Source organism: Podarcis pityusensis (assembly GCF_964106645.2).
Source record: "Podarcis pityusensis genome assembly, chromosome: 6".
NCBI lineage: Eukaryota > Metazoa > Chordata > Lepidosauria > Squamata > Lacertidae > Podarcis > Podarcis pityusensis.
In genome coordinates, this window is record NC_138030.1 from 5,279,534 (window position 1) to 5,304,917 (window position 25,384).

General features: G+C 46.2%; 1 protein-coding gene across 3 annotated transcripts; it reads left to right on the forward strand.

Moving 5' to 3' along the window:
• Positions 1–434: 434 nt before the first annotated feature.
• Positions 435–23,687, forward strand: LOC308480111 (uncharacterized protein). Of its 3 annotated transcripts, XM_081011459.1 has the most exons (6): positions 435–641; positions 10,896–11,046; positions 14,084–14,135; positions 16,027–16,087; positions 18,892–19,316; positions 21,325–23,687. In XM_081011459.1, exons 2-6 carry the CDS (start codon positions 10,934–10,936, stop codon positions 21,739–21,741), a joined length of 1,068 nt encoding a protein of 355 aa, XP_080867585.1. In that variant the 5' UTR covers positions 435–641; positions 10,896–10,933; the 3' UTR covers positions 21,742–23,687. The 3 variants fall into 3 exon arrangements, with proteins under 3 accessions (XP_080867585.1, XP_080867586.1, XP_080867584.1); XM_081011460.1 differs by lacking the exon at positions 435–641 and having other exon boundaries at positions 10,459–11,046; positions 21,329–21,576; XM_081011458.1 differs by lacking the exon at positions 435–641 and having other exon boundaries at positions 10,817–11,046.
• Positions 23,688–25,384: the final 1,697 nt, after the last annotated feature.

Here is a 25,384-nt window from a genome sequence, read left to right on the forward strand (position 1 = left end):
CCCTGTTCAGGGAAGTTTTTAATGGGTGACATGTTAATGTATTTTTTATCTTTGTTGGAAGCCGCCCAAAGTGGCTGTGGAAACACAGCCAGATGGGCAGGGTACAGATAATAAATTATTATTATTATTGGCCAGCCGCTTCTGGGAAGCACATAGGCAAGGTGGGAAGGAACAACATCCCGCCCCTCACAGCAGCTGACTTTCAGAGATACACTGCGGCTGCACATGGAAGTTCCATTCAGCTACCTCGGCCCTTGATAAACCTACCCTCCAAGGGGATGAGGCCCTGCTGAGATGTTCCACAAGGGGGTGGGGAGTGGAGCACACTTCTGGTCGCATCTACCTGCCGCTGGTACTTTTGCTTTTCATTTTTTTTTGGTTTTGAAAAGCAGCGTGCAGTTGGGCGATGCGGGCAGGAAGCAGGCTCTGCCACAGGGCGCATGTGGCCTCCGCTCAGAGGCAGCCACCCACCCTGGGAAAGTCAGCCGTGCGACCGAGCTGCCTGCAGCCACCCAGAAAGCTGGGACCTGACCTTTTATTCTAGAAGACGGTGAGGCCAAGCCGAAAGATCAAGGGATTCCAATCGCTGGGGCCGATTGCAGAGATGCTCTTTGCCCGCCTCTGTTCCCCTCACTGCTAAAGTAAGTAACCTTCACGAGTAACCTGGACTGTGGCGGTTCTCCGCGCCTCTAAAAGTTGTCTTAAGGCTGCAATCCTGGGCACGCTTGGCTTGGGATGAGCATCCCAGGGGAGATTATTTGCAAGGAAATGTGCTGAAATTCTCCTGCCCCAAGCACCCGTCCAGTTAGGGGCCAGGCAACGCATTGAGCACGTTCCGTTTTCAGAGGTGTCTCTCTGCTTTGTAATCTGGACTTGGCAGCAGAGGGAGTGAAAGGCTCAGGCGTTTGAGGAGAGCCAGTGTGGTGTATCAGAGTGCCAGTCTAGGACCTGGGAGACCAGGGTTCAAATCTCCACTCAGCCGTGAAGCTCAGTGGGTGACCTTTGGGGGGGGCTGGTGCCTGCCTCTCAGCCTAGCCTACCTCACAGGGTTGTTGTGGGGAGCAAATGAGGAGGGCAGGAGCTATGTCGCCATCTTACGTTCCTTGTTGGGGGGATATAAATGCCATAGATACATCTATGTCCAAATTGGCGGCTATGTTTTAGAGCATCCTCCAACATCCCCCAGATGTTTGGGACTTTCAGTGCTTTCCAGTCCCAGCCCTGACAACCCCGTGACTGAGGGTGACAGGAGTTGTAGTCCGAAAACATCTGGAGGGAACCAGGTTGACGAGAGCTGCTTTAGAGTGAGAGAGGCGCCCTAAATTTATGCTCTTTGAAGCTTTAAATCCTGCAGTGAGACTAAAAGGAGGGGAAGAATCACATATGTCCCATTAGCTTTTTTATAAGGGGTGGGGGGGGGGATATCATAGAACTATAGAATTATAGTTAGAAGGGATCACAAGGCTCATCTAGTCCAACCTGCAATGCAGGACTCTCACCCAGTGCTGGGCTCGAACCCACAGCCTTGCGATTAAGCCCTAAACGGCCTTGGTCCAGTATACCTGAAGGAGCATCTCCACCCCCATCGTTCTGCCCGGACCTTGAGATCCAGCTCCGAGGGCCTTCTGGTGGCTCCCTCACTGCGAGAAGCCAAGTTACAGGAAACCAGGCAGAGGGCCTTCTCGGTAGTGGCACCCACCTTGTGGAACGCCCTCCCACCAGATGTCAAAGAGAACAACAACTACCAGACTTTTAGAAGACATCTGAAGGCAGCCCTCTTTAGGGAAGCTTTTAATGTTCAATAGACTATTGTATTTTAATATTTTGTTGGAAGCTGCTGAGAGTGGCTGGGGAAACCCAGCCAAATAGGTGGGGTATAAATAATAAGTTATTATTATTATAAGAGCCTTGTGCTCTACCGACTGAGCTATCACACAATTCCGATCAATAAATGTTTCTTGATCTTGAGTCTCTGTGGACGAGAGTTTGGATTATCCAGTCTGTTTTAATGTCAGAATTGTAGAGTTAGAAGGGATTCAATGAGTTATCTAGTCCAACCCCAGCATCTTCATGAGGGGCAGCGACTGTGACTTCGTTTAGTTAGGAGGAGATGAGTCGATGGGAGGCTTGTGTTGGGACCATGAGCTGCTTCAGGCACCAGTTTGGGGGCATCAACATCCTGCGATGCTAGCCCTCTAACTACATTTTTAAAATTCATTTGACTTCATCTCCCTCTCCTTTTACAAAAGTATTTTCTGAGCTGCTGACAGCAACAAAAAAGCAAGGTCAAGAAAATAAAAAATACGTGGTGTTCAGTTTTAAAAAGGCTTCCCAGTGGTTTTCAAAGTGTAAAAACCAGTTACACAAACGTTAAATAATAGAAGCGTCTGCAATTAGAATATACAGTAAGATAATCCCTGTAAAACACAGCAATTAAAACACGAGACTCTGGTTGAGAGAGCAAGGGAATTTCCGTAAGCAGGTAAGTCTTCAAAACCCAACCCATCAAAACGCCCAAACCGATGGAGCAGGGGTTGCATTTTGTAACGCTGGGGCAAACAATGCAAAATTCCGCCTCTGTGTCACCGCAAGCTGATAAGCATCAGGCTGTGGCAAGACTGGGTTTATTTTAGGTAACAGGGCCCAGGTTAGTTATGGCAGTGGTTTTCAACCTGTGTGCCATGGCACCTTGGGGTTCCTTGAATGATGGCCAGGGGTGCCACAGACAACACTGGCCTCTGTCCCTCTTTCCTTTCCTCCTTCCTCTGATGCCCTCTCGCATCTCTGCCTCCCAAAGGCTTGCACAGCTGTTTGCTGCAGCAGCCCTGGCTGCAAACTCCCCAGGCGAATGGTGCCTTTGGGGCTGGCCAGGGGGTGCTGGTTGCCAGGAGCTGAGGCAGCCTCGGAATAAGCAAGCAAGCGGGTGAGGGAGCCCAGCTGGCCAGCCCTTGCTGCTGGGAATGGACAAAACAACAACAAACCTCTGGTTACGTGAAACTTATTCAATAAACACACAAGACGTAAATGGCTGTACGTTTGAAAAAAATAATAGGTATACTATTCATTGTATTGAATTGTAGATTTCAACAAAAGTAGGTCATAAAGTTCAACGGAAAAAGCAGAAGACCCAGTGGATCAGTTCATTCTCTAATTAGTTTATGTATAAGGGAAAAAGTCTATTCCACCTGTCTGCTCATAGAGTCCAACAATCCGTACGAAGGGTTGTTGCAGTTCCACAGAATCCTTTCACAGAGTCTAAGACAAGGATTTCCGGAATATTAGCCTTGTTTCGCCGTCCTAGGCTTCATCAGTAGTACAAACTCATATATGATATCACAGGACAGTGGATCTTATAGCATAGTACAGTGGTACCTCGGGTTAAGTACTTAATTTGTTCCGGAGGTCCGTTTTTAACCTGAAACTGTTCTTAACCTGAAGCACCACTTTAGCTAATGGGGCCTCCTGCTGCCGCTGCGCCGCCAGAGCACGATTTCTGTTCTCATCCTGAAGCAAAGTTCTTAACCCGAGGTACTATTTCTCGGTTAGTGGAGTCTGTAACCTGAAGCATCTGTAACCTGAAGCGTCTGTAACCTGAGGTACCACTGCAGTGCTTTTGGGGGAGGAGCTTAGGGTGGAGATCATAAGCTTTGGCCTCATCCACGGTTGTTGGCTTTATTACCCTGCTGTGATGGGATGGTCAAGGGCCTGGTTTGCTTCCAAAGGGAGGCCAAAACCTGGAGAAAAACTCAGCGTTCTCTCTGCCACAACTGAGGGAAGCAAGCTAGGTCAGGGAGCAGAAGGTAACCCAGACAGGGCACATACAGCTCCGTCTTCACACAACTCCCTGTCCCCCAATTTTTGCCACCCGAGGTAGCCCCTTCACTCCACCCAATGATAGAGCCGGCCCTGGTGTGTGGAGGAGCTGCAGTAAAGAACAAGCAGCAGGAGCTATTCGCCCTATTTTTGGACTTGTCCTAAAATTAGAATATAGAGTGGTACCTCGGGTTAAGTACTTAATTCGTTCCAGAGGTCCGTACTTAACCTGAAACTGTTCTTAACCTGAAGCACCACTTTAGCTAATGGGGCCTCCCGCTGCCGCCACACAATTTCTGTTCTCATCCTGAAGCAAAGTTCTTAACCCGAGGTACTATTTCTGGGTTAGCAGAGTCTGTAACCTGAAGCCTATGTAACCTGAAGCGTATGTAACCCGAGGTACCACTGTAGTAGCTATAACATTATGAGCTACTTCTGTTGAAATTCTGTTGTGGTTGTGAATTTTATATTTATACCCTGCCTATCTTACTGGGTTGACCCAGACACTCTGGGAAGCTTCCAACATATATAAAAACATAATAAAACATTAAACATTTTAAAACTTCCCTATAGAGGGCTGCCTTCAGATGGCTTGTGGGGGTCAGATAACTCCATCCCCTCCAACATTTCTCCAATGAAAACAGGGACGCCCTAAAGAAAAGGGGGACATTCAGGGATCAACTAAAAAACCGAGACGGCTTCTGTGAATCCTGAACCGTCCCTGGAAAACAGGGAGACTTGGAGGGTCTGTAGGACTAGGAGAAGAAAAGAGAAGGAAGAGGCGACATGCTAGAAATTTATGAGGTTATAACTGGCATAATCAAACTGGGGGGCAACTCCCATCTCTTGCGGGGGCGCAATTAGTGCCAGCACCGTCCATTAAGAGTTTGGGTGTAATCTTCGACACCTCCCTTTCCATGGAGGCGCAGATTGAAGCTATAACAAAGGCGGCATTTTTTCATCTGCGCCAAGCTAAGCAGTCGGCTAGCACTTCTCCTGCTCAACTTCCATCCATGCGGTGACTCGGTGGATTACAACGAGGACATGAAAGAGAAGTTGGTTCTCCTTGCTGGGTGCCCAGCCAACCTAGTCTCTGCAAGAAGAGCCTAGCTGCTCAGTCAGGCTGATGGACCATCCTGTCCAATGCCCTGTTCTCAAAATGGCCAACTAGATGCCCTGATGCAGGATTTGCCAAACTTGGATCTCTGGCCGTTTTTGAACGACAACTCCCATCATCGTCCCTAGCTAGCAGGACCAGTGGTCAGGGATGATGAGAGCTGCGATGCAGAAAGAGCCAGAGACCCAAGTTTGGCAAACCCTGCAATGGTAAATCCACAGCAGAATTTTCCTCTCCTGCAGTGGAGTCCACTGGATCAGGCCACTTGCCACCTTCGACACCTCCCTTTCCATGGAGGCGCAGATGGCAGCTATAACAAAGGCGGCATTTTTCATCTGCTCCAAGCTAAGCAGTTCGCTCCTTACCTCTCTCGCCCTAACCTCGCCACTGTGATCCACGTGACGGTCACCTCCAGACTTGATTATTGTAACTCACTCTACATGGGGCTGCCCTTGAGACTGACCCAGAAACTCCAGCGGGTGCAGAATGCCACGGCAAGACTCCTTAGGGGTCCTTGCCATGGGATCACATTCACCCGGTGCTATACCAGCTGCACTGGCTCCCGGTGGAGTACAGGATCAGGTTTAAGGTGCTGGTTTTAACCTTTAAAGCCCTATGCGGCCTAGGACCCTGATACCTATGGGACTGCCTCTCCTGGTATGTCCCACGGAGGACCTTAAGGTCTTCAAACAAAAACATCTTGGAGGTCCCAGGCCACAGGGAGGTTAGGCTGGCCTCAACCAGAGCCAGGGCTTTTTCGGCTGTGGCCCCAATCTGGTGGAACGCTCTGTCACAAGAGACCGGGGCCCTGTGGGACTTGACATCTTTCCGCAGGGCCTGCAAGACGGAGCTGTTCCACTAGGCCTTTGGTCAGGGCACAGCCTGACTCCCTCCTTTGGTAATCCTCACAGAACTTTAGCCTAATGGTTGCCATCAATTTGAGTTGAATTAATTTTAATGAAATGATTTTAGAATGTTGTATTATTTTATTGTTGTTAGCTGCCCTGAGCCCGGCTTCGGCTGGGGAGGGCGGGATATAAATAAAATTTATTATTATTATTATTAGTAGTAGTAGTAGTAGTAGTAGTATTACTTGTGGACAGTCAATGAAGCTGAATGTTGCAAGATTCAGGACAGAAAAAATAAAGCCCTTCGTGCAGCGCATAGTGAGACTGTGGAACTCCCTCCCACAGGAAGCAGCAATGGCTGCCAATTAAGATAAAAGAGGAGAGGGCTCTCTCGCTCTCTTTTTTTCAATGCAAAATTACAACAAAAATTACAAACATTGAATCCAAAATAAAACAGTACAAACAAGAAGAGAAAAATAACACAAAAGAAAAAAGAACAACACACAAAAACACGCACATTTACAAAGAAAACCATATCATCATTCTAATCTAGTCATTACATACATATACACATATTGACTTCCTTCCTTTGTTCTAAGACCTGGAAATTTTTACTCTAAGTTGTTGTGTCTAATGTAGATTACTTCTATTACTTCTATCTTTATACTTTTTACACCATTTTTCTCTTTCTTTAACCCTGCAAAGCTTCGTTCATTACATACCGATATGCTTACTCCAGAACAATGCTTTTTCATATACTCTTTAGCACATCCCCATTCTTTTAACCAGTTTTGGTCCGATTGTCTCCTTATGAATGCTGTGAGTCTTGCCAGATTTATATATTCACAAAATTTAATTTGCCATTCTTTCATGGATGGAATTTTTCCCCCTTTCCCATTTTTTGCTATGAGCGTCCTGGCTGTTAAGTTGTGGGTGAACATATCAGACTACCCAGCGATTCTTCAAACAGCTCTTGTTTATTCACAGGCCAGGACAGAACTGAACTGAAGGGTTCAGTCAGCCTGCTTATATAGAGCTCCAGTACAACGTAACTGTAACAACTTTCTAAAACTATCCAATCACTGAACGTCACTATCGATCCCTTATTTGCATAACTATCTACAGTATCCCCCTGCTGGCCCAGGGTGAGAACTTCAGTACATAACACTGGCAGCTGTTGTCGCATAGAGGAATACTTTCCTTTGACTGCCAGGAATATCGTTTGTGATTTTAGGTATAATCACAAACGAGGAGGAGAGGGTTCTCAATGGCTCTCCTCTGCTCCCACAGTTGGAGGCAGCGATGCTTCTGGACACCGCTTTCTGGAAACCCCAGGAGGGGCGAGAGTGGTCCTGAGTTCGAATCCTGCTTGCGAATTTCCTACAGTCATCTGGTTGGCCTCTGTGAGAATAGGATGCTGGCCCATTGGCCTGATCCAGCCAGCTCCTCTTATGTTCTTATCAGGGGCAGAGCTTGGCAATATGGCGCCCTGTGCATATAAATTAATGATAAAAAATAAGGAAAGGATAAGGACAATTCAGAGTGAATGGGAGCGGGAAGGGCTGTTTCATTTGAATACGGTCCAAGAGATGATGAAGAGTACAGATAAAATAAAAATGGATAAATATAAAGAATTAAGTAGGAAATTCCTATTGAAACGGTATAGAACCGCAGGACAACTGGCATACATAGTTAAAGGATTGAGTCCTAAGTGCTGGCACTGTGGTTAAGAGTTAGGGGTATATGCACATATGTGGTGGGAGTGTATTTGGGTAAAGGAATATTGGCAAAAGATTATAAAGGTTGTATTTCAGGTGATGTATTTCAGGTTAAGACAGAAGTCAATAGAGAAATGCTTATCTCAGGAATACTGGGGAATAGTAAAATAGAAAGAAAAGAGCAAGATTGGTATAAAATTATGATCTTAGCTGGTATGCTTATGATGGAAAGAAAAGAATAAATGGACAATGGAAAAATGGAAAAATGGAATGACTATGTTTTTGAATATATGCAGTCTGATATATTTGAACAGGTAGTGGCGGAAGATACATGGGAAAACAAATGTCAAAAGATTTTGAATAAATGGACAAGTTATAGGAATTGGATAGCACGGAGGGAAGCCAACCCAAGCATCCAAATAAGAATGAATAATCTGTGCACATGGTTAAAGATCTGAAGAGAGAACAAGTTTTTGGGGGAGGGGTTAAAGGGGAGGGAGGAAGGGGGGAAATTAGGATAAATGAGTAGGGACAAAAGTATATACTGTTATGCATAACTAATAGGAGGATGATTTTGATGTACGTTATAGTTAGATTTTTTGGGACACAGGTGGATCTGTGGGTTAAACCACAGAGCCTAGGACTTGCCGATCAGAAGGTCGGCGGTTCGAATCCCCGTGACAGGGTGAGCTCCCGTTGCTCGGTCCCTGCTCCTGCCCACCTAGCAGTTCAAAAGCACGTCAAAGTGCAAGTAGATAAATAGGTACCTCTCCGGCGGGAAGGTAAATGCCGTTTCCGTGCGCTGCTCTGGTTCGCCAGAAGCAGCTTAGTCCTGCTGGCCACATGACCCGGAAGCTGTACGCCGGCTCCCTCGGCCAGTAAAGTGAGATGAGCGCCGCAACCCCAGAGTCGGTCACGACTGGACCTAATGGCCAGGGGCCCCTTTACCTTTACTATAGTTAGATTTTAGACTGAATGATTTTTTTTGTAAGTTATTCGACTTCCCTGGAGGAAAGTGTGATTATAAAGAATAATTTATTTATTTTTAAATGGCACCCTGTGCAAGGCCAACATTTGGCACCTCTCCTAGTCCTTGTGCCCCCTTTCCAAAACTTGGGAAGGGAGTCACTGGGATTTCGGAAGGAGGCACAAGGCTTTAGCAGGGATCTGGCACCCTCCTTCCCAAAGCTAGGAACATGATAACTAGGCTTTGGGAAGGTGGCAGGAGGACTCTAGGGTGGAATCTACACACATATAAAAAACCATTTTGAAAATCCTGTTTCTGTTTTAGCAGTTTTTTTAAAAAAATACATTGACTTTTCCATAAGGCTCACCATCGCCATCTCGTGTCACATTGTATATTGCACTTAAAACACACTTAAAACCTTTAATTTGCAGCTGTATAGCCCAGGACTTAACTAGGCTTTAGGACGGAAGCGGGAAGGTGTGCCCTTGGCCCCCACGATGCCCTAAATCCGCCTCTGTTCTTACGGTACTGGAAACAGAGAGAGTCGTGTTAGAGGGAGCCTGACGGCGAATGTCGCACTCAGCTTCCTGTGTGCCGTTTGACCTTTGAGCACATGAACATAGCATGTCGTCCTTGTTTGCAACACGGGGAGCAGCAGAGACCACAGCTCAGCGGTGGTTGACAGTTTGGCGATGCAGTGACAGCTCCTTCGGGTTTGCAGGCCCTGTGGCTCAGAGGTACAGGAAACCCATTGCCAACCAGAGTGCAACCTGCAAGAGGCCCGTGATATTTTGCATTCTTCGTTAAGAGCCTGCAGGAAGGAGCCTTTCTTTTTATATATATAAAAAATTTTATTAGCTTTTTAACATATCATTTTCAACAGTAATTAAACATACCTTTACATCTTATACAATTTTTTTGACTTCCATCAATCCTGTCGGAAAATTTTCCAATCTAATCTCTTAATATACATTTCTTACTTTCCCTATTACATTTAAATCTCATAACTGATATCTCTTTTCTTTTTTTACTTTGCAACATTTCATATTTTTCTCTTTACAGAACTTCCTGTAGTCCTACTAGTGTAATTTGTTGGTTACAGTTGCTCTTCAAATAGTTCGTATACTTCTTCAAATCTTCTGAAAATCTCGGGTCGCACAGGTTTCGAATCCTTCCTGTCATTTTATCCTATTCTGCGTAGTCCATTAATTTTATCTGCCATTCTTCTTTCGTCGGAATTTCTTCTTGCTTCCATTCGTGGGCTAACAACACTCTTGCTGCTGCTGTTGCATATAAAAACAGTTTACCATAACATCCTGCCTCTTAATGTCCTGACCTATAATACCAAGTAAAAATGCTTCTGGTTTTTTAAAAAAAATTATATTTCAACATCTTTTTCATATCATTATATATCATTTCCCATAAGTTCTTTCTTTACTTTCTTACATTCCCAACAAGCAGGAGCCTTTCAGCTTCCATTGCTGTCCTGAGGATCCAAAACACAACCAGCTTGCTTAAAATCCATTTTGCCTGTGGATTCCACGATTCGATTGCAAGGGCCATCTTTATGGGGGGTAAAACACGAGAACAAAATACAGTGGTACCTCGGGTTAAGAACATAATTCGTTCTGGAGGTCCGTTCTTAACCTGAAACTGTTCTTAACCTGAGTCACCACTTTAGCTAATGGGGCCTCCCGCTGCCGCTGCGCAATTTCTGTTCTCATCCTGAAGCAAAGTTCTTAACCCGAGGTACTATTTCTGGGTTAGCAGAGTCTGTAACCTGAAGCGTATGTAACCCGAGGTACCAGTGTAGCACAGAAACATAAGAAGAGCTTTGCTGGATCAGGCCAATGGCCCATCTAGCCCCGTGGAGGACCTTAAGGTCTACAAATGACAACACTTTGGAGGTCCCGAGCCTCAAGGAGGTTAGATTGGTCTTAAGTAGGGCCAGGGCCTTTTCAGCACTGGCCCCAACTTGGTGGTACGCTCTGTCAGAAGAGACTAGAGCCCTGCGGGACTTGACATCTTTCTGCAGGGCCTGCAAGACAGAGCTGTTCTGCCTGGCCTTTGGTTTGGACTCGGTCTGACCCTTATGTTTCCCTCCCCTTATAGTCTTGATTTATCGGCTACTTTAAAATGAGGCTGCATTTTAAATTGCATTTTAACCTGTATTTTAAATTGGTTTTTTTTCCTCCCCCCCCCTTCTCTTTTCCCCCTATTATGTTTTTACTGTGATTTTATTGGTGTTAGCCGCCCTGAACCTGGCTCTGGCCGGGCAGGGCGAGGTATAAATAAAATTTATTATTGTTATTATTATTGCAGTACTGAGCCAGTTGGACAAATGGTGTGATTCTGTATAAGGCAGAATGAATGAATGAGGCCAACTGCATCCCGGGAGTCTGATGGTCCTTTTTGCTTCCTCTCCTCCACAGCATCCTATGCCAAGAGCGTCTCGCAGGGGAATCCACTGATGGCTCCATCCCTGGAGGAAGTGGGGGCTGACGGCTTCTTCCCTTCGTTCCTTCTCGTCTCCCTGGTTGGCCTAACCGCCTGTCTCTTGGCCCTCTGCACACTTTGCAGGAGGTAAGCATCTGAGCTGCTCTCACCCTTAATTGGCAAGTCTTCTCCAGATAGAGTGCCTGGGGCCCCTGGTTCTACCACATCCCATTCATTTCATTCATACAATTTACACGCCTCTTGATTGAAAAATGAACAAACCTCAAAGCATATAAAAAATATATAAATTGTCCAGTGGCACTTTAGAGACAAACTAAGTTTGTTCTTGGTATAAGCTTTCGTAACAAAGTTAGTTGGTCTCCAAGGTGCCACTGAACAATTATATATATATATATATATATATATATATATATACACACACACACACACACACACACACACATATACACACACATATATGTATTTCAACTGGGACATGGGTGGCGCTGTGGGTTAAACCACAGAGCCTAGGGCTTGCCTATTAGAAGGTCGGCGGTTCGAATCCCCGCAATGGGGTGAGCTCCCATTGCTCGGTCCCTGCTCCTGCCAACCTAGCAGTTGGAAAGCACGAAGTACAAGTAGATAAATAGGTACCGCTCTGGTGGGAAGGTAAACGGCATTTCCGTGCACTGCTCTGGTTCGCCAGAAGCGGCTTAGTCATGCTGGCCACATGACCCGGAAGCTGTATGCCGGCTCCCTCAGCCAATAAAGCGAGATGAGCGCCGCAACCCCATAGTCGGTCACAACTGGACCTAATGGTCAGGGGTCCCTTTACCTTTACCTATTTCTGTGGCTTAGTCACAAGATAGTCAACAGCTCATCGTTGCAGGAAAGACAGAGCATTTCCAGTCTATGCATGTGCTAATCTGCAGGCATGTTGGGTTTGGTGCCTTTTTGTTCTAAGGCACTGAAGAGAACAGACGTGTTTGTCTCTGTCTCCAGCAAAAAGTTAAAAGAGGCTGCAGCAGAGAAGGGTTTTTAGCTGAGAATGCAAGTTATTGGTAAACTAAGTTCAACCAATCAATCATTTTTTGTATTTGACTAAAAGCCATTACCAATTCACTTACAAAACCAGCAAATCCAACAAAACCTATTAAGAAAAATCCAGAAACAAGTTAAATCAAATTAACTGAGTCCTCTGCATAATCTACAGTGTTGTCTTTTATGTGACTAGCACGGATACTTTTAGCGGCTTTTGCAAATAAAGCTGTTTTATATGTGAAAATATGTAAGCTTAGTTTAGATACCTTATGCTGGGAGCAGTATATGAAATATGCAACTGAGTGAATGTAATTTTATTTGTTTTTCAGTTGAGTTCTGTAAGTGAAGCTTTTTGAACCATATTTTGGGACTGAAGAATTTTCACTTCAATACAAGCGTTTTGTTCACCCAGAAGCTTTTACATGTGCAAAATTAACCATCTCAATATTGGTTGCTTGGAGAGGAGTGTGAAAACTAGAAACTAGCCTGCTATAGAAAGCCAAAATTCACGTCTGTTGCTTCCGTTTCATGCAGTTACCTCTTCCCCAACCCCTATTCACATGTGGCCCTCAGAAAGTTGCCCAAAAGAGACTGTGGCCTCCGGGTTGGATTCCCCACTTCTGCACTAAAGCATTTGAGGATTCCGAGTTCAGAAAAAAGATGCTATTGGGGTGTGTGTGTGGAGGTGTAATGGGGAGACATGAAAATGACAGAAGTTTGCCCAGATGACAAAAATGACTGCAGCAATCAGGGGCTGCTCCAATAAAAAATTCTACACAGAATGGGAATACATAGGGGAATACATGAAGAAATATGGTGTCAAAGCAGAACCCTTAATAGGCAATTGTTAAGCGTGTAAGGACAAAAGAAGTACCGTATTTTTCGCTCTATAGGACGCACTTTTCCCCCTCCAAAAATGAAGGGGAAATGTGTGTGTGTCCTATGGAGCGAATGCAGGCTTTCGCTGAAGCCTGGAGAGCGAGAGGGGTCGGTGCGCACCAACCCCTCTCGCTCTCCAGGCTTCAGGAAGCTATCCGCAAGCCTTCGGAGCGCGGCGGGAGTTCCCGCCGGGCTCCCAAGGCTTGCGGAATACAGCCTGCAGCCCGAAGCCCGGGGAGCACAGCGCTGCGCACCCCGGGCTTTGGGCAGCTATCCACAAGCCTTCGGAGCCCGGCGGGCATTCCCACCGGGCTCAGAAGGCTTGCCGATAGCAACAAGCTCCGGGAGCGAAGGTGAGATTGCGTGCAACATCAACCCCGCTCCCGGACCCGTTCTGGGGACTGGGGTCGGGGAAAGCTCAGGCTTCCCCCGCCCCAGCCCTGCAGCTAAAAAGGAAGCTAAGACAGCGAGCAGGATCCATCCTGCTTGCTGTCTTGGCTTCTTTGCTCTTTGGGGCTGGGGGGGGGAATAATTCCCCCCCCTTTATTCCCCCCCCCCAAAAAAAACTAGGTGCGCCCTATGGTCCGGTGCGCCCTATAGAGTGAAAAATATGGTAATTATAATTTAACAGTTTTCATGTTACTCTATTTTATCAAAGCAACTAGAAAAAATATATTATGATGGGAAGATCTCACACAGGTGAAGGGAAGCAGTGGGGAGGAGGGGAGGGTTAGATTGAATTTGGGGGGGGAAATAATATATGGGACAGCAAAGGATATAATAGATTCTTATAGAACAGTAATATATTGTAACCAGAATAGAAGTTTAAAAGGGGAAATAAATGTACTTTTAGTATTTTCATTATTGTAATAGTTATTATTATTTCTTATTGGTAGAAGGCAATGTTAATTTAGGCTTCTTTGTTTTGCTGTCTGTATAAATATTTTTTTAAGCCAATAAAAAAAAGAAAAGAAAGAAAATGACAGAAGTTTGTAAGGCTAGCCAAAAAGGGGAGGTTTTTTTAGCAGGTAACGAAAAGGGGATACAGAGAGCATCTGTGTGGTGTTTAAATGGAGAGAGTTCGAAAGAATCGGTGCCACCACAGAAAAGGCCTGATTCCTACATTGTGTGGAATGGGCCTCCTGATCAGATAGCTATCCAGTCCAGCAAAAATGCGTGGACCTTCTGTACTCCCACCGGCTGACCAGGGTGTTGCTAAACTGACCCGTGAATGATTCGTTCCATCTCTTTTTCTGCCACTCAGGAAAGAGAAGAACAGGGTAATTCCACAAGATGGAGCGATGCTGGAGGAAGCAGTGAGTGGACCTCTTTCCTTTCTACATTTGGTTTCCCAATAACAAGTACATTCTTCACGCACATGGACGTAGCCAGGATATTGGGGGGGGGGGGCAGCCAGGACCGAGCAAGCTCCGATGCGATTGGTTGGTTTGCAGAAGCCATGCTATTGCTCAGTTGGGTTGCCAGTTGCGTTGCTAGAATGTGCCACAGCGTCATCTGAGTGATCTCAGTGAGCATTAAAACATTCTGATCACTTCTACTTTCAGTTAAGTATTTTTATTTATTTACTCGATTGTGTGTGTGTGTGTGCACCATTTGCTGCAATTCCAGGGATGCGGAGAGCTGCCCACCCAGTGGCGTAGCTAGTCGCTTGGGTGCCCGGGGGAGTGTGTGCGCCCTGCAGCTGGGGGCGGAGCAAACTGCCCATGGGGGCGGAGCCAACTGCCTATGGGGTGGGGCGAGCCAAGGCAGGGCGCGCGCTGCGTGGAGTCTCTCCCCGGCCTCCACCTCAGCTGTAGGGCGGCTGAGGCGTTGGGCAGATGCAAGCCCCATGCTGCTCAAAAAAGCAGCGCAGAGCTTGCAGACAGTCTGCCCAGGAAAGATGTGTGGCTCAGGCACACTGCAGGCCCCGCCTCACATAGCTACACCTCTGGATTAGGCAGATTCATGGGGGAGAGGACTGAATAAATGAATTTTATTATTTTGGTCACAGACCAGTTCCGGCTCACTTATAATATCAGGAAAATCATAAAACACAACAGGAATACATTGAATTGCAATTGGGTATAACAGAGACAAGGGACGCGGGTGGCGCTGTGGTCTAAACCACAGAGCCTAGGGCTTGCTGATCAGAAGGTCGGCGGTTCGAATCCCCGTGACGGGGTGAGCTCCCGTTGCTCGGTCCCTGCTCCTGCCAGCCTAGAAGTTCGAAAGCACGTCAAAGTGCAAGTAGATAAATAGGTACAGCTCCGGCGGGAAGGTAAACGGCGTTTCTGTGCGCTGCTCTGGTTTGCCAGAAGCGGCTTAGTCATGCTGGCCACATGACCCGGAAGCTGTATGCCGGCTCCCTCGGCCAATAAAGTGAGATGAGTGCTGCAACCCCAGAGTCGGCCACGACTGGACCTAATGGTCAGGGGTCACTTTACCTTTTTTATGAAGCATTTCTGTATCCTTCTGCTGTGCTGAAGAAGAATTCCACAAAACAGTGGCTATATCCAGAATCACTGTTCACTACGTCTGTTTTTGGACCACTTTGGCAGCGTTGGACGTCATAAAACAAAGTTTTATGGCTTGTTTTCATCAGATAAGAATCTGACCCATTGCTTCTTTCAGAGACTTGCATAGCCCGCAAAGACTTTCAGAGACCTATAAGACTTATGTTTATTTGGGTCTATGTTTTCAAGAGAATCCATCAACAGTGCACATTTAGTGACTTTCAGAAGTTTATAAGATTCTGTTTATTTGGTTTCTCATATTGTTCTATGTCCCGTATAGACTATATAAAGAGTTTATGTTGATATTGCATTGTTGTTTGGTCATCGTGTTGCCTTGGATATTACTGATAATTGTTTGCAACACAGGGGTTTAATTGTTTGGTTACGCCTCTGGATTAGGCAGATTCATGGGGGAGAGGGCTGTCAGATGCTACTAGCCATAAAGGCTGTGCTCTGCCTGCAAAGTTGGAGAGAGAAATGCTTCTGGTTTCTGGAAATCACTCAAGGGGAGAGTGTTTCTGAAGTCGCGTAAGAAGGGGTGTGCGATGGGTGCGGGAGTTATTTTTTCAGAAACACATATTTTTGGCATCTTGTCACACACACACCCTCAGTGATGACACCCGGGGCGACCAGTACCCACCCCCCTTCCTACGCCCCTGTGCCCACCACCCAGACACAACTTCTTGTTTTGCAGGCGGAGCTCTTGACGGTCGTCAACTCGCACCAGCTGAACAGGACAAATTCCAAGGCAAAAAGTAAGTCGTCGCCCGTTTCCCAAAGACTCTGGCATCCAGTTCAAATCTCAGGATTCCAAGCTGAGAGGCAACAAAGTTTGGAGGCAAAGGAGCATTTGCCCATGCTGCTGCAAATTGCAAATAATATATGAGCCATTTCCCAAGCTTGTTTTGGCTATTCATTTATCTGTTTCATAAAATGTATGCACCGCTTGATTGCGGGATTTGACATCTTTCCGCAGGGCCTGCAAGACAGAGCTGTTCCGCCTGGCCTTTGGTTTGGACTCGGTCTGACCCTTATGTTTTCCCGCCCCTTACGGTTTTGATCCATGGGCTACTTTTAAAATGAGGCTGCATTTTAAATTGCATTTTAACCTGTATTTTAAATTGGATTTTTTGTTCCCCCTCTCTTTTTTCCCCATTATGTTTTTACTGTGATTTTATTGGTGTTAGCCGCCCTAAGCCTGGCTCTGGCTGGGGAGGGCGGGGTATAAAATTATTATTATTATTATTATTATTATTATTTAAAAAAACTACTACAACGCCGAATAATTGATGCTTTTGAATTATGGTGCTGGAGGAGACTCTTGAGAGTCCCATGGACTGCAAGAAGATCAAACCTCTCCATTCTGAAGGAAATCAGCCCTGAGTGCTCACTGGAAGGACAGATCCTGAAGCTGAGGCTCCAAGACTTTGGCCACCTCATGAGAAGAGAAGACTCCCTGGAAAAGACCCTGATGTTGGGAAAGATGGAGGGCACAAGGAGAAGGGGACGACAGAGGATGAGATGGTTGGACAGTGTTCTCGAAGCTACAAACATGAGTCTGACCAAACTGCGGGAGACAGTGGAAGACAGAAGTGCCTGGCGTGCTCTGGTCCAGGGGGTCACGAAGAGTCGGACACGACTAAACGACTAAACAACAACTACAACCCTCAAGCCGTTAAAAAATAAAATAAATAAAAATCATTCCTAAGAAAAACTAACAATAAAAATTCCAGACTTTCGAAAAGCTGCAATAACAATAGACGAAAAACAGATTAGAACTCACATCACATTAAAACTCTAAGCACCTGGGTAGGCTTGACCAAACAAGAGTGTTTTTAGTAGGCACTAGAAAGCGTACAGAAGAGACAACCGCCTGATACCAACAGGCAGAACTAGATATGTACAATTGTGACTGGGCACATACAAATCCTAAAGCATCTCCTTTGCAAGGGCTCAGCACTTTTGTGGTTGCAGGAGCAGAGCATGGCTGGCAAAAGGGAAACCCAGCTTAGGTCCCCAGGGGCAGGGAGAAGAATCTTACAGTTGAAAGGGGACCCTGAGGGTCATCTAGTCCAACCCCCTGCAATGCAGGAATCTCAGCTAAAGCATCCAGGACAGATGGCCATCCAACCTCTGCTTAAAAACCTCCGAGGAAGGAGAGTCCACCACCTCTCATGGGAATCTGTTCCACTGCTAAACAGCTCTTGCTATCAGAAAGCTCTTCCAAATGTTTAGTCGGAATCTCCTTTCTTGGTTTGAATCCTACCCTCCAGAGCAGGAGAAAACAAAGCTTCTTCCCTCCTCCATGTGACAGCCCTTAAGATATTTGAAGATGGCTATCATATCTTCAGGGACACAGGTGGCACTGTGGGTTAAACCACAGAGCCTGGGAATTGCCAATCAGAAGGTTGAATCCCCGCGACGGGGTGAGCTCCCGTTGCTCGGTCCCTGCTCCTGTCAACCTAGCAGTTCAAAAGCACGTCAAAATGCAAGTAGATAAATAGGTACCACTCCAGCGGGAAGGTAAATGGTGTTTCCGTGCGCTGCTCTGGTTCACCAGAAGCAGCTTAGTCATGCTGGCCACATGACCTGGAAGCTGTATGCCGGTTCCTTGGCCAATAAAGCAAGATGAGCGCCACAACCCCAGAGTCGGCCACGACTGGACCTAATGGTCAGGGGTCCCCTTTACCCTCCCCCTATCATATCTTCTCTCAGTCTCCTCTTTTCCAGGCTAAATATACCCAACTCCCTCAAATGTTCCTCATCAGGCTTGGTTTCCAGACCCTTGGTCATCTTGGTTGCCTTCCTGTGCACACCTTCCAGCTTGTCAACACCCTTCTTAAATTGTGATGTCCAGAACTGGATACAGGACTCCAGGTGGGGTCTGACCAAGGCAGAATACATTGGGACTATGACTTCCCTTGACCTGGACACTATATCTCTGTTGATGCAGCCTAGAATAGCATCATCCTTTTTGCTGCTGCATCCCCCTGCTGACTCACGTAAAGTTTGTGGTCCATCAAGATCATGGGTAGGCAAACTAAGACCCGGGGGCCAGATCCGGCCCAATCGCCTTCTCAATCCGGCCCGCAGACAGTCTGGTAATCAGCATGTTTTTACATGAGTAAAATGTGTCCTTTTATTTAAAATGCATCTCTGGGTTATTTGTGGGGTCTGCCTGGCGTTTTCACATGAGTAGAATGTGTGCTTTTGTTTAACATGCATCTCTGGGTTATTTGTGGGGCATAGGAATTTGTTCATATTTTTTTCCAAAATATAGTCCAGCCCCACACAAGGTCTGAGGGGCAGTGGACCAGCCCCCTGGTGAAAAGGTTTGCTGACCCCTGATCAAGACCCTTTAGATCCTTTTCACATGCACTGCTAGTAAGCCTGCTGTCACCCATCCTATATTTGTGCATCTGGTTCTTCCTGCTTTACATTTGTCCCTATTGAAATTCATTTTGTTAACTTGCGCCCAGTTCTCCAATCTGTTAAGGTCATTTTGAATTCTGATTCTGGAGTTTCCTCCTCTTACGCTTCTTGCATCCTCCTCCTCTAGATCTGAGGTCAACCGGTGGCAACATCCCTAACGCATTGAGCGAAGATGATGGGACGATATCCAGCTGCAGCTTCATCATCCTGCCCCAGAGGAGGCTTCCCCGCATGCCCCCAGTGGACCTGCTGTCTCCAGACCAGATTTACTCAAACCTGAGCTTCCAAAACCAAGCCGAGGATGTGCTGTATGAATCCATGACGGCGTCAGAGGAAGCGACGGAGGAACCAAGCCCTGTCACGAAGGAGGAGGAGGAGGAGGAGGAGGATGCTATTGGGCAAAAAGACCAAGCAACAGGACCCGAGTACGCCTGTGTTCTGAAAGGGAAGAAGATGAAGGCCCTCCAGCACGCAGAGATGGAGGCGGGGGCCTCTGAAGCATCGCAGCAGGGATCTCTAGCAACGACACTTAACGCTGCTCAAGCAGCACAGGTATATATAATAATAATAATTAATAATAATAATTTATTAGGGACGCGGGTGGCGCTGTGGGTTAAACACAGAGCCTAGGACTTGCCGATCCGAAGGTTGGCGGTTCAAATCCCCGCGACGGTGTGAGCTCCCGTTGCTTGGTCCCTGCTCCTGCCAACCTAGCAGTTCGAAAGCACGTCAAAGTGCAAGTAGATAAATAGGTACCACTCTGGCGGGAAGGTAAACGGCGTTTCCGTGCGCTGCTCCGGTTTGCCAGAAGCGGCTTAGTCATGCTGGCCACATGACCCGGAAGCTGTACGCCAGCTCCCTCGGCCAATAAAGTAAGATGAGCGACCCCAGAGTCGGCCACGACTGGACCTAATGGTCAGGGGTCCCTTTACCTTTTACCCTGCCCATCTGGCTGAGTTTCCCCAGCCACTCTGGGCGGCTTCCAATCAAGTGCTTAAAAACAGTACAGCATTAAATATTAAAAACTTCCCTGAACAGGGCTGCCTTCAGATGTCTCTTAAAGATAAAATAGCTTCTTATTTCCTTCACATCTGAAGGGAGGGCGTTCCACAAGGTGGGCGCCACTACCAAGAAGGCCCTCAGTCTGGTTCCCTGTAACCTCACTTCTCGCAATGAGGGAACCGCCAGAAGGCCCTCGGTGCTGGACCTCAGTCTCCGGGCAGAACAATGGGGGTGGAGACACTCCTTCAGGTAGACTGGACCGAGACCATTTAGGGCTTTCAAGGTCAGCACCAACACTTTGAATTGTGCTCAGAAACATACTGGGAGCCAATGCAGATCTCTCAGGACCGGTGTTATATGGTCCCAGCGGCCGCTCCCAGTCACCAGTATAAGAGACCTCCCATTTCTCTGCAATTGAAGTAACCCCCCCCCCCCGATGGGGGGGTCATTGCTCTTAATTATACTGGGGTATAATTACCCCACTCACACAAGAAAACAAAGACCACCACAGCCAATCACAAACAGAAAACCACACCCTTGGCCAACCCCAACCTCTCTCACCACCAAAGGAACACAAGCGAACAGCAGAGAACCTGCACAAGCGACGCTGACACAAAACCCCACATATATTAAGTGAAATAGAAACATCACCACACCACACCACCCCCACCCATCTTCTGGCCCCCCCCCCACCTCTTTTCCCTTATTCTTCCTAATGTCTCAACAAATGAAACTGATTTGTAAAAAAAAAAAAAAAAGTTACATGGGAAAACATATGAGAGAGAGACATTGCATATACCCTTGTAAATCAAGAAAATCTTTAATAAAAATACATTTTAAAAAAACTTATACAGTGCTACCTCAGGTTAAGTATTTAATTCGTTCTGGAGGTCCATTCTTAACCTGAAAATGTTCTTAATCTAAAGCACCAGTTTAGCTAATGGGGCCTCCTGCTGCTGCGGTGCCGCTGGAACACGATTTCTGTTCTCTTCCTGAAGCAAAGTTCTTAACCTGAGGTACTATTTCTGGGTTAGCGGAGTCTGTAACCTGAAGTGTATGTAACCCGAGGTACCACTGTTCTGGGGTTGGAAGAGGGAAGTGCGAATCTGTCAGTTAATGGCTGGATCTACACTGATCTGTAAAATCGCTGTTAAAGGATACAAAAAAGCATAATAAAGCTCTCAATGCAATTTCCCTTTCTCAACATATCGCTGCTTTGCAGCGCCCTCCAGTGTCACATCTTTATAACACATTTTTAACGTTATAACCGACCAGTGTAAATTCGCCCCATGTCTCTTTTTCCAGTTTGCAATTTATTTATTTTTTAAATGAAAGTCCTTCTGAAAATCTGTCAGCATTTTTGTAATAATAATAATAATAATAATAATAATAATAATAATTTATCTATTGAATTCACCAGTGCACTGGGGTATCCCTTGTGCAGAATCGCAAGAGAAAAGCTGTCCTGCCTCGAGGGCTTTCATAGGATCAAAGGTGCATGAAACTGACCCCCAAAGCCATTTTATTGACGCTCCCCTAATGTCTGCTTCTCTCGTAGTTAGAAGAAATGTATTCAGTGGTGCGCAAGGAGAGAAAGAAGGAGAAGAAGAAGAAAATCGAGGGCTCTGGTGGGCACAGTGGAGAGAGACCATCCCAAGGGGAGATGAGCCTAGGAAATACCCTGCTGGCATCTGTCCACCAGGAATCAGATGGCAGGCCAGGGCACCCGCCCTCACTGTTCCAGCCTCCCGCTATTGAACCCTGCTATGAGTCTGTTGGCTGTGAATCGTGGGTAGGCAATGGCAGGAAGCCAAGCACAGAGCCAGCTTATGAGGCTGTAGATACTTACTGGAAGAATTCGAGAAGGAAAAGAAAGTCGGACAGGAACGCCCCAGCAGAAAACCTCTACGAAAGCATTGAAAACTTGGCATTTCAGTTTCAGAATCAAAACATGTTAGCCCATTTTGAAATCTGACTCTTTGGTTTGGTTTACCTATTCAAGCGGATGTAAATATATTAAGTGGACATAGTTCAAACGTTACTAAATGCCGCTGCATGTCGGAAACCATCAAACTGCGGTTGCATGTTAACTGGCAGATGCCCCTGAAACGCTGATTGCTGCATACCAGACACTGACAAAGGGCACCTCTGGATGACATGTTTTATTGACCATTCCTCTTTATCTGCTTGCACAAAGCTTACACAGAGGTTAGACTATTTGTTGAGCATTTCTTCTCATTTGTTTGCGGGGAGCTCCTATGACAACCGGCATCAATTAATCTGGCAGAATGACAAAGACCAATAAAACAAGTTTAATAATATCATGTTTAGGGGAGGAGAATAAGGTGAGCCGTTAGCCTTAAGGACTGCCAGAGCTGAACATCAGTGCTGGGTGACATTTCACACTCGGAGAATCTTTGCAGATAATCACTTCACTCCACTAGGAACTTTATGAAGAGCATCAACATGTCTGGCTGCAACCCTGCATCTGCTTACTCGCGAGTAAGCTCTGAGAGCCTCAATGGAACTTCCCCTTCTGATCTGAGTTGTCATGGAAAGGGCTGATGGATTGATGAGAGCTGAGTCCAACATCCAGAGAGCTGCCATTTCCCTACTTATTGCTGCAAAGCATTTAAAGTTGTTGTTTTTCAGAAGGGGTGGGGGGTGGGAAATGAATAATTTGTTGTTGTTGTTAAGTCGTGTCTGACTCTTTGTGACCCCCTGGACCAGAGCATGCCAGGCACTCCTGTTTTCCACTGCCTCCCGCAGTTTGGTCAGACTCATGCTGGTAGCTTCGAGAACACTGTCCCACCATCTCATCCTCCATCGTCCCCTTCTCCTTGTGCCCTCCATCTTTCCCAACATCAGGGTCTTTTCCAGGGAGTCTTCTCTTCTCAAGAGGTGGCCAAAGTATTGGAGCCTCAGCTTCAGGATCTGTCCTTCCAGGGAGCACTCAGGGCTGATTTCCTTCAGAATGGATAGGTTTGATCTTCTTGCAGTCCATGGGACTCTCAAGAGTCTCCTCCAGCACCAGAATTCAAAAGCATCCGTTCTTCGGCGATCAGCCTTCTTTATGGTCCAGCTCTCACTTCCATACATCACTACTGGGAAAACCATAGCTTTAACTATACGGACCTTTGTTGGCAAGGTGATGTCTCTGCTTTTTAAGATGCTGTTTAGGTTACTACTAGTTATTACTAGTTGCTAATAGTTACTAGTTACAGTTACTACTACTGATCCATACATTTTCAGCAACACATTACCTGCATATTTGCAATTTTACATCCGTTTCTTGGGCTGTAGAACGGCATTGCAAAATTCGGAGGAGTGTGAATTTCTCAGGATGGGTGTGCTTCAGTTTGGACAGAGTCTTGGAGAGAGAAAGTTAAGCAGGTTCTCCTTTAAATGTGAACTACATCAAAATCCCCTCCCCTTACATATCCTAAAGGAGGAAATGAAAACATACCAGGATTCTCACTAGCCAGGCAATGGGAGAGGCGAGGTGCCAGATCATGTCAATATTAAGTGGGCAATTCCATAATTGCAATGAGGGCATCTGCTCATTGTCTGGGGCGAAGGAAGGAAGTATTTGGGAAAATACATATACAGTCATACCTCGTGTTAGGTTCATGTTGCATCTTTTCAGCTTGCAAACATGGCAAACCTGGAAGTGTATACTTCCGGGTTTCGCCGTGTGCGCATGTGCAGAAGCATTCTGCGCGCTTTGCACATGCGCGGAAGTGCTCTGTCGCACTCTGCACTTCCGCAGAAGTGTGGCTCTAGTTGTGGACTTTTTGGGGTGCAAATGGCACCCTGGAATGGATCGTGTCTGCAACTAGAGGTGCCACTGTATGTAGTTAGGTGGAGGGAGCCTCTGATTCTATCTTCCCCAGCCTGGTGCCCTCCAGATGTTTTGAACTATGACTCCCACCAGCCCCAGCCAGCACAGCTGGGCATCAGCTTGGAGAAGGCTGCTACAGTTTTAATGAGCAGCGAGTGGGGACTGCGCCCTGGTCAAAACTTTGGGAAACAAAGCTTCTGTAGCACTTCAGGCTAGCCACCACACCAGAGGGTGCTGTGGCATCGGAATCCTGAGAACACCTTTTGCTATCCTTGAGCTGTTCCTGTAATACTACCGTAACTCTAATAATAGCAATGATAATGCAATTATTAATTAGCATTTATATGTGGCCATTGAACTACTTCTTTTTAATTGAGTTTTTGTGCAAATACAAACAAATCTACAGAAAACAAAGAAACAAAGCAAAGAACAGAAACAATAAGGGAAAAAAGAGGGAAAAAATCAGGAACAAAAATGAAGTGAAATTCAATGCTATCCCAAAACATCAGTTCTCAAACATAGTACTTTCCCTTTTGGAATAGATATCTTTTGTTATTCTATTTCTTTTCGACTTCCATCTATCTCACCACGGTTCATTCTATCTGTCTAATACAGTTTTGCCATATATTTCAATTCACATCCTCATCTTGGTATAAGCAAAAGTGAACAGATCCTTCTAGAGACGAATGGGAATTAAAGTTAAGGGAGTACTTGGAACTCGCAAAAATGACCCAATCTATAAGGAATAAACCAACTGATGTAGTCCAAAAGGAGTGGGAATGCTTTAACACTTATCTAATGAGACGAGGTTCAACAAGAAAATTTGGTTGTGCCTAGAATAAATCCGTAAATAGAAAAAAGTGGCCGTTGAACTTCATGTATGTATATTGTGTTCCTCAATCAGAAATCCTGTAAGGAAGCTGGCGCTACCCTGGCACCCTCCAGATGGGAGTTGTAGTTCAGCAACACCCGGAGGATGCCAGGGTGCTGAAAGGTGTGTTCGTGGAACACTTGGCACTCCACGTATTGCTGAACTACAACTCCCATATTCCTGGGCATGGGCCATGCCCGCAGGGGCTGATTGGAACTGTAGTTCAGTAACATTTAGGTGGGCCCAAGGCTCCCCACACCTGCCGTAAAGTGTATGAGTTTTGCTGATGGGGGAGCAATGCTGAGAATGAGAACTTGCTTGGCATCACCTCCTACTGAGTTATAGCTGAATTGTCCAGAATCTCAGTTCTGTGTCCCTTAAACTCTATGCCCATCCTTCCAGCGTTTCATTGGCGGCTGTGATTTATTGGGGTGGGGTTAGGAGTGTGATGCCTTCAGCCGCAATGTTTGTTTTTAATAAGCCGTGTTTAAAATTCTGGGTGTTTGTTAAAATATATACATTCCGTGTTTCTAGCGCTTCTGTGTCAAAAATGCTCAGTCAAAGATGCTCAGTCAATAAATGACTACATAATTGCATGAGCACTGTTCCAGAGTATTTTTCATTCTCATGTATATTATATCTATTCAAAAAAAGATTGGTTAATGAAGAAATTACTCCCAGTCACCAGTCTAGCTGCCGCATTCTGGATTAACTGCAGTTTCTGGGTCACCTTCAAAGGTAGCCCCACATAAAGTGCATTGCAGTAGTCCAAGCAAGAGATAACTAGAGCATGCACCACTCTGGCAAGACAGTCCGCGGGCAGGTAGGGTCTCATCCCGCATACCAGATAGAGCTGGTAGACAGCCGTCCTGGACACAAAATTGACCTGCACCTCCATGGACAGCT

Excerpts from the sequence above, each read along its gene's own strand:
- LOC308480111 (XM_081011458.1), top strand. The coding sequence starts at position 10,838 with ATGAGGCCAACTGCATCCCGGGAGTCTGATGGTCCTTTTTGCTTCCTC. Across the intron at positions 14,136-16,026 it reads GAGCGATGCTGGAGGAAGCA|GCGGAGCTCTTGACGGTCGT; the intron begins GTGAGTGGACCT and ends CTTGTTTTGCAG. Across the intron at positions 16,088-18,891 it reads GACAAATTCCAAGGCAAAAA|ATCTGAGGTCAACCGGTGGC; the intron begins GTAAGTCGTCGC and ends CTCCTCCTCTAG.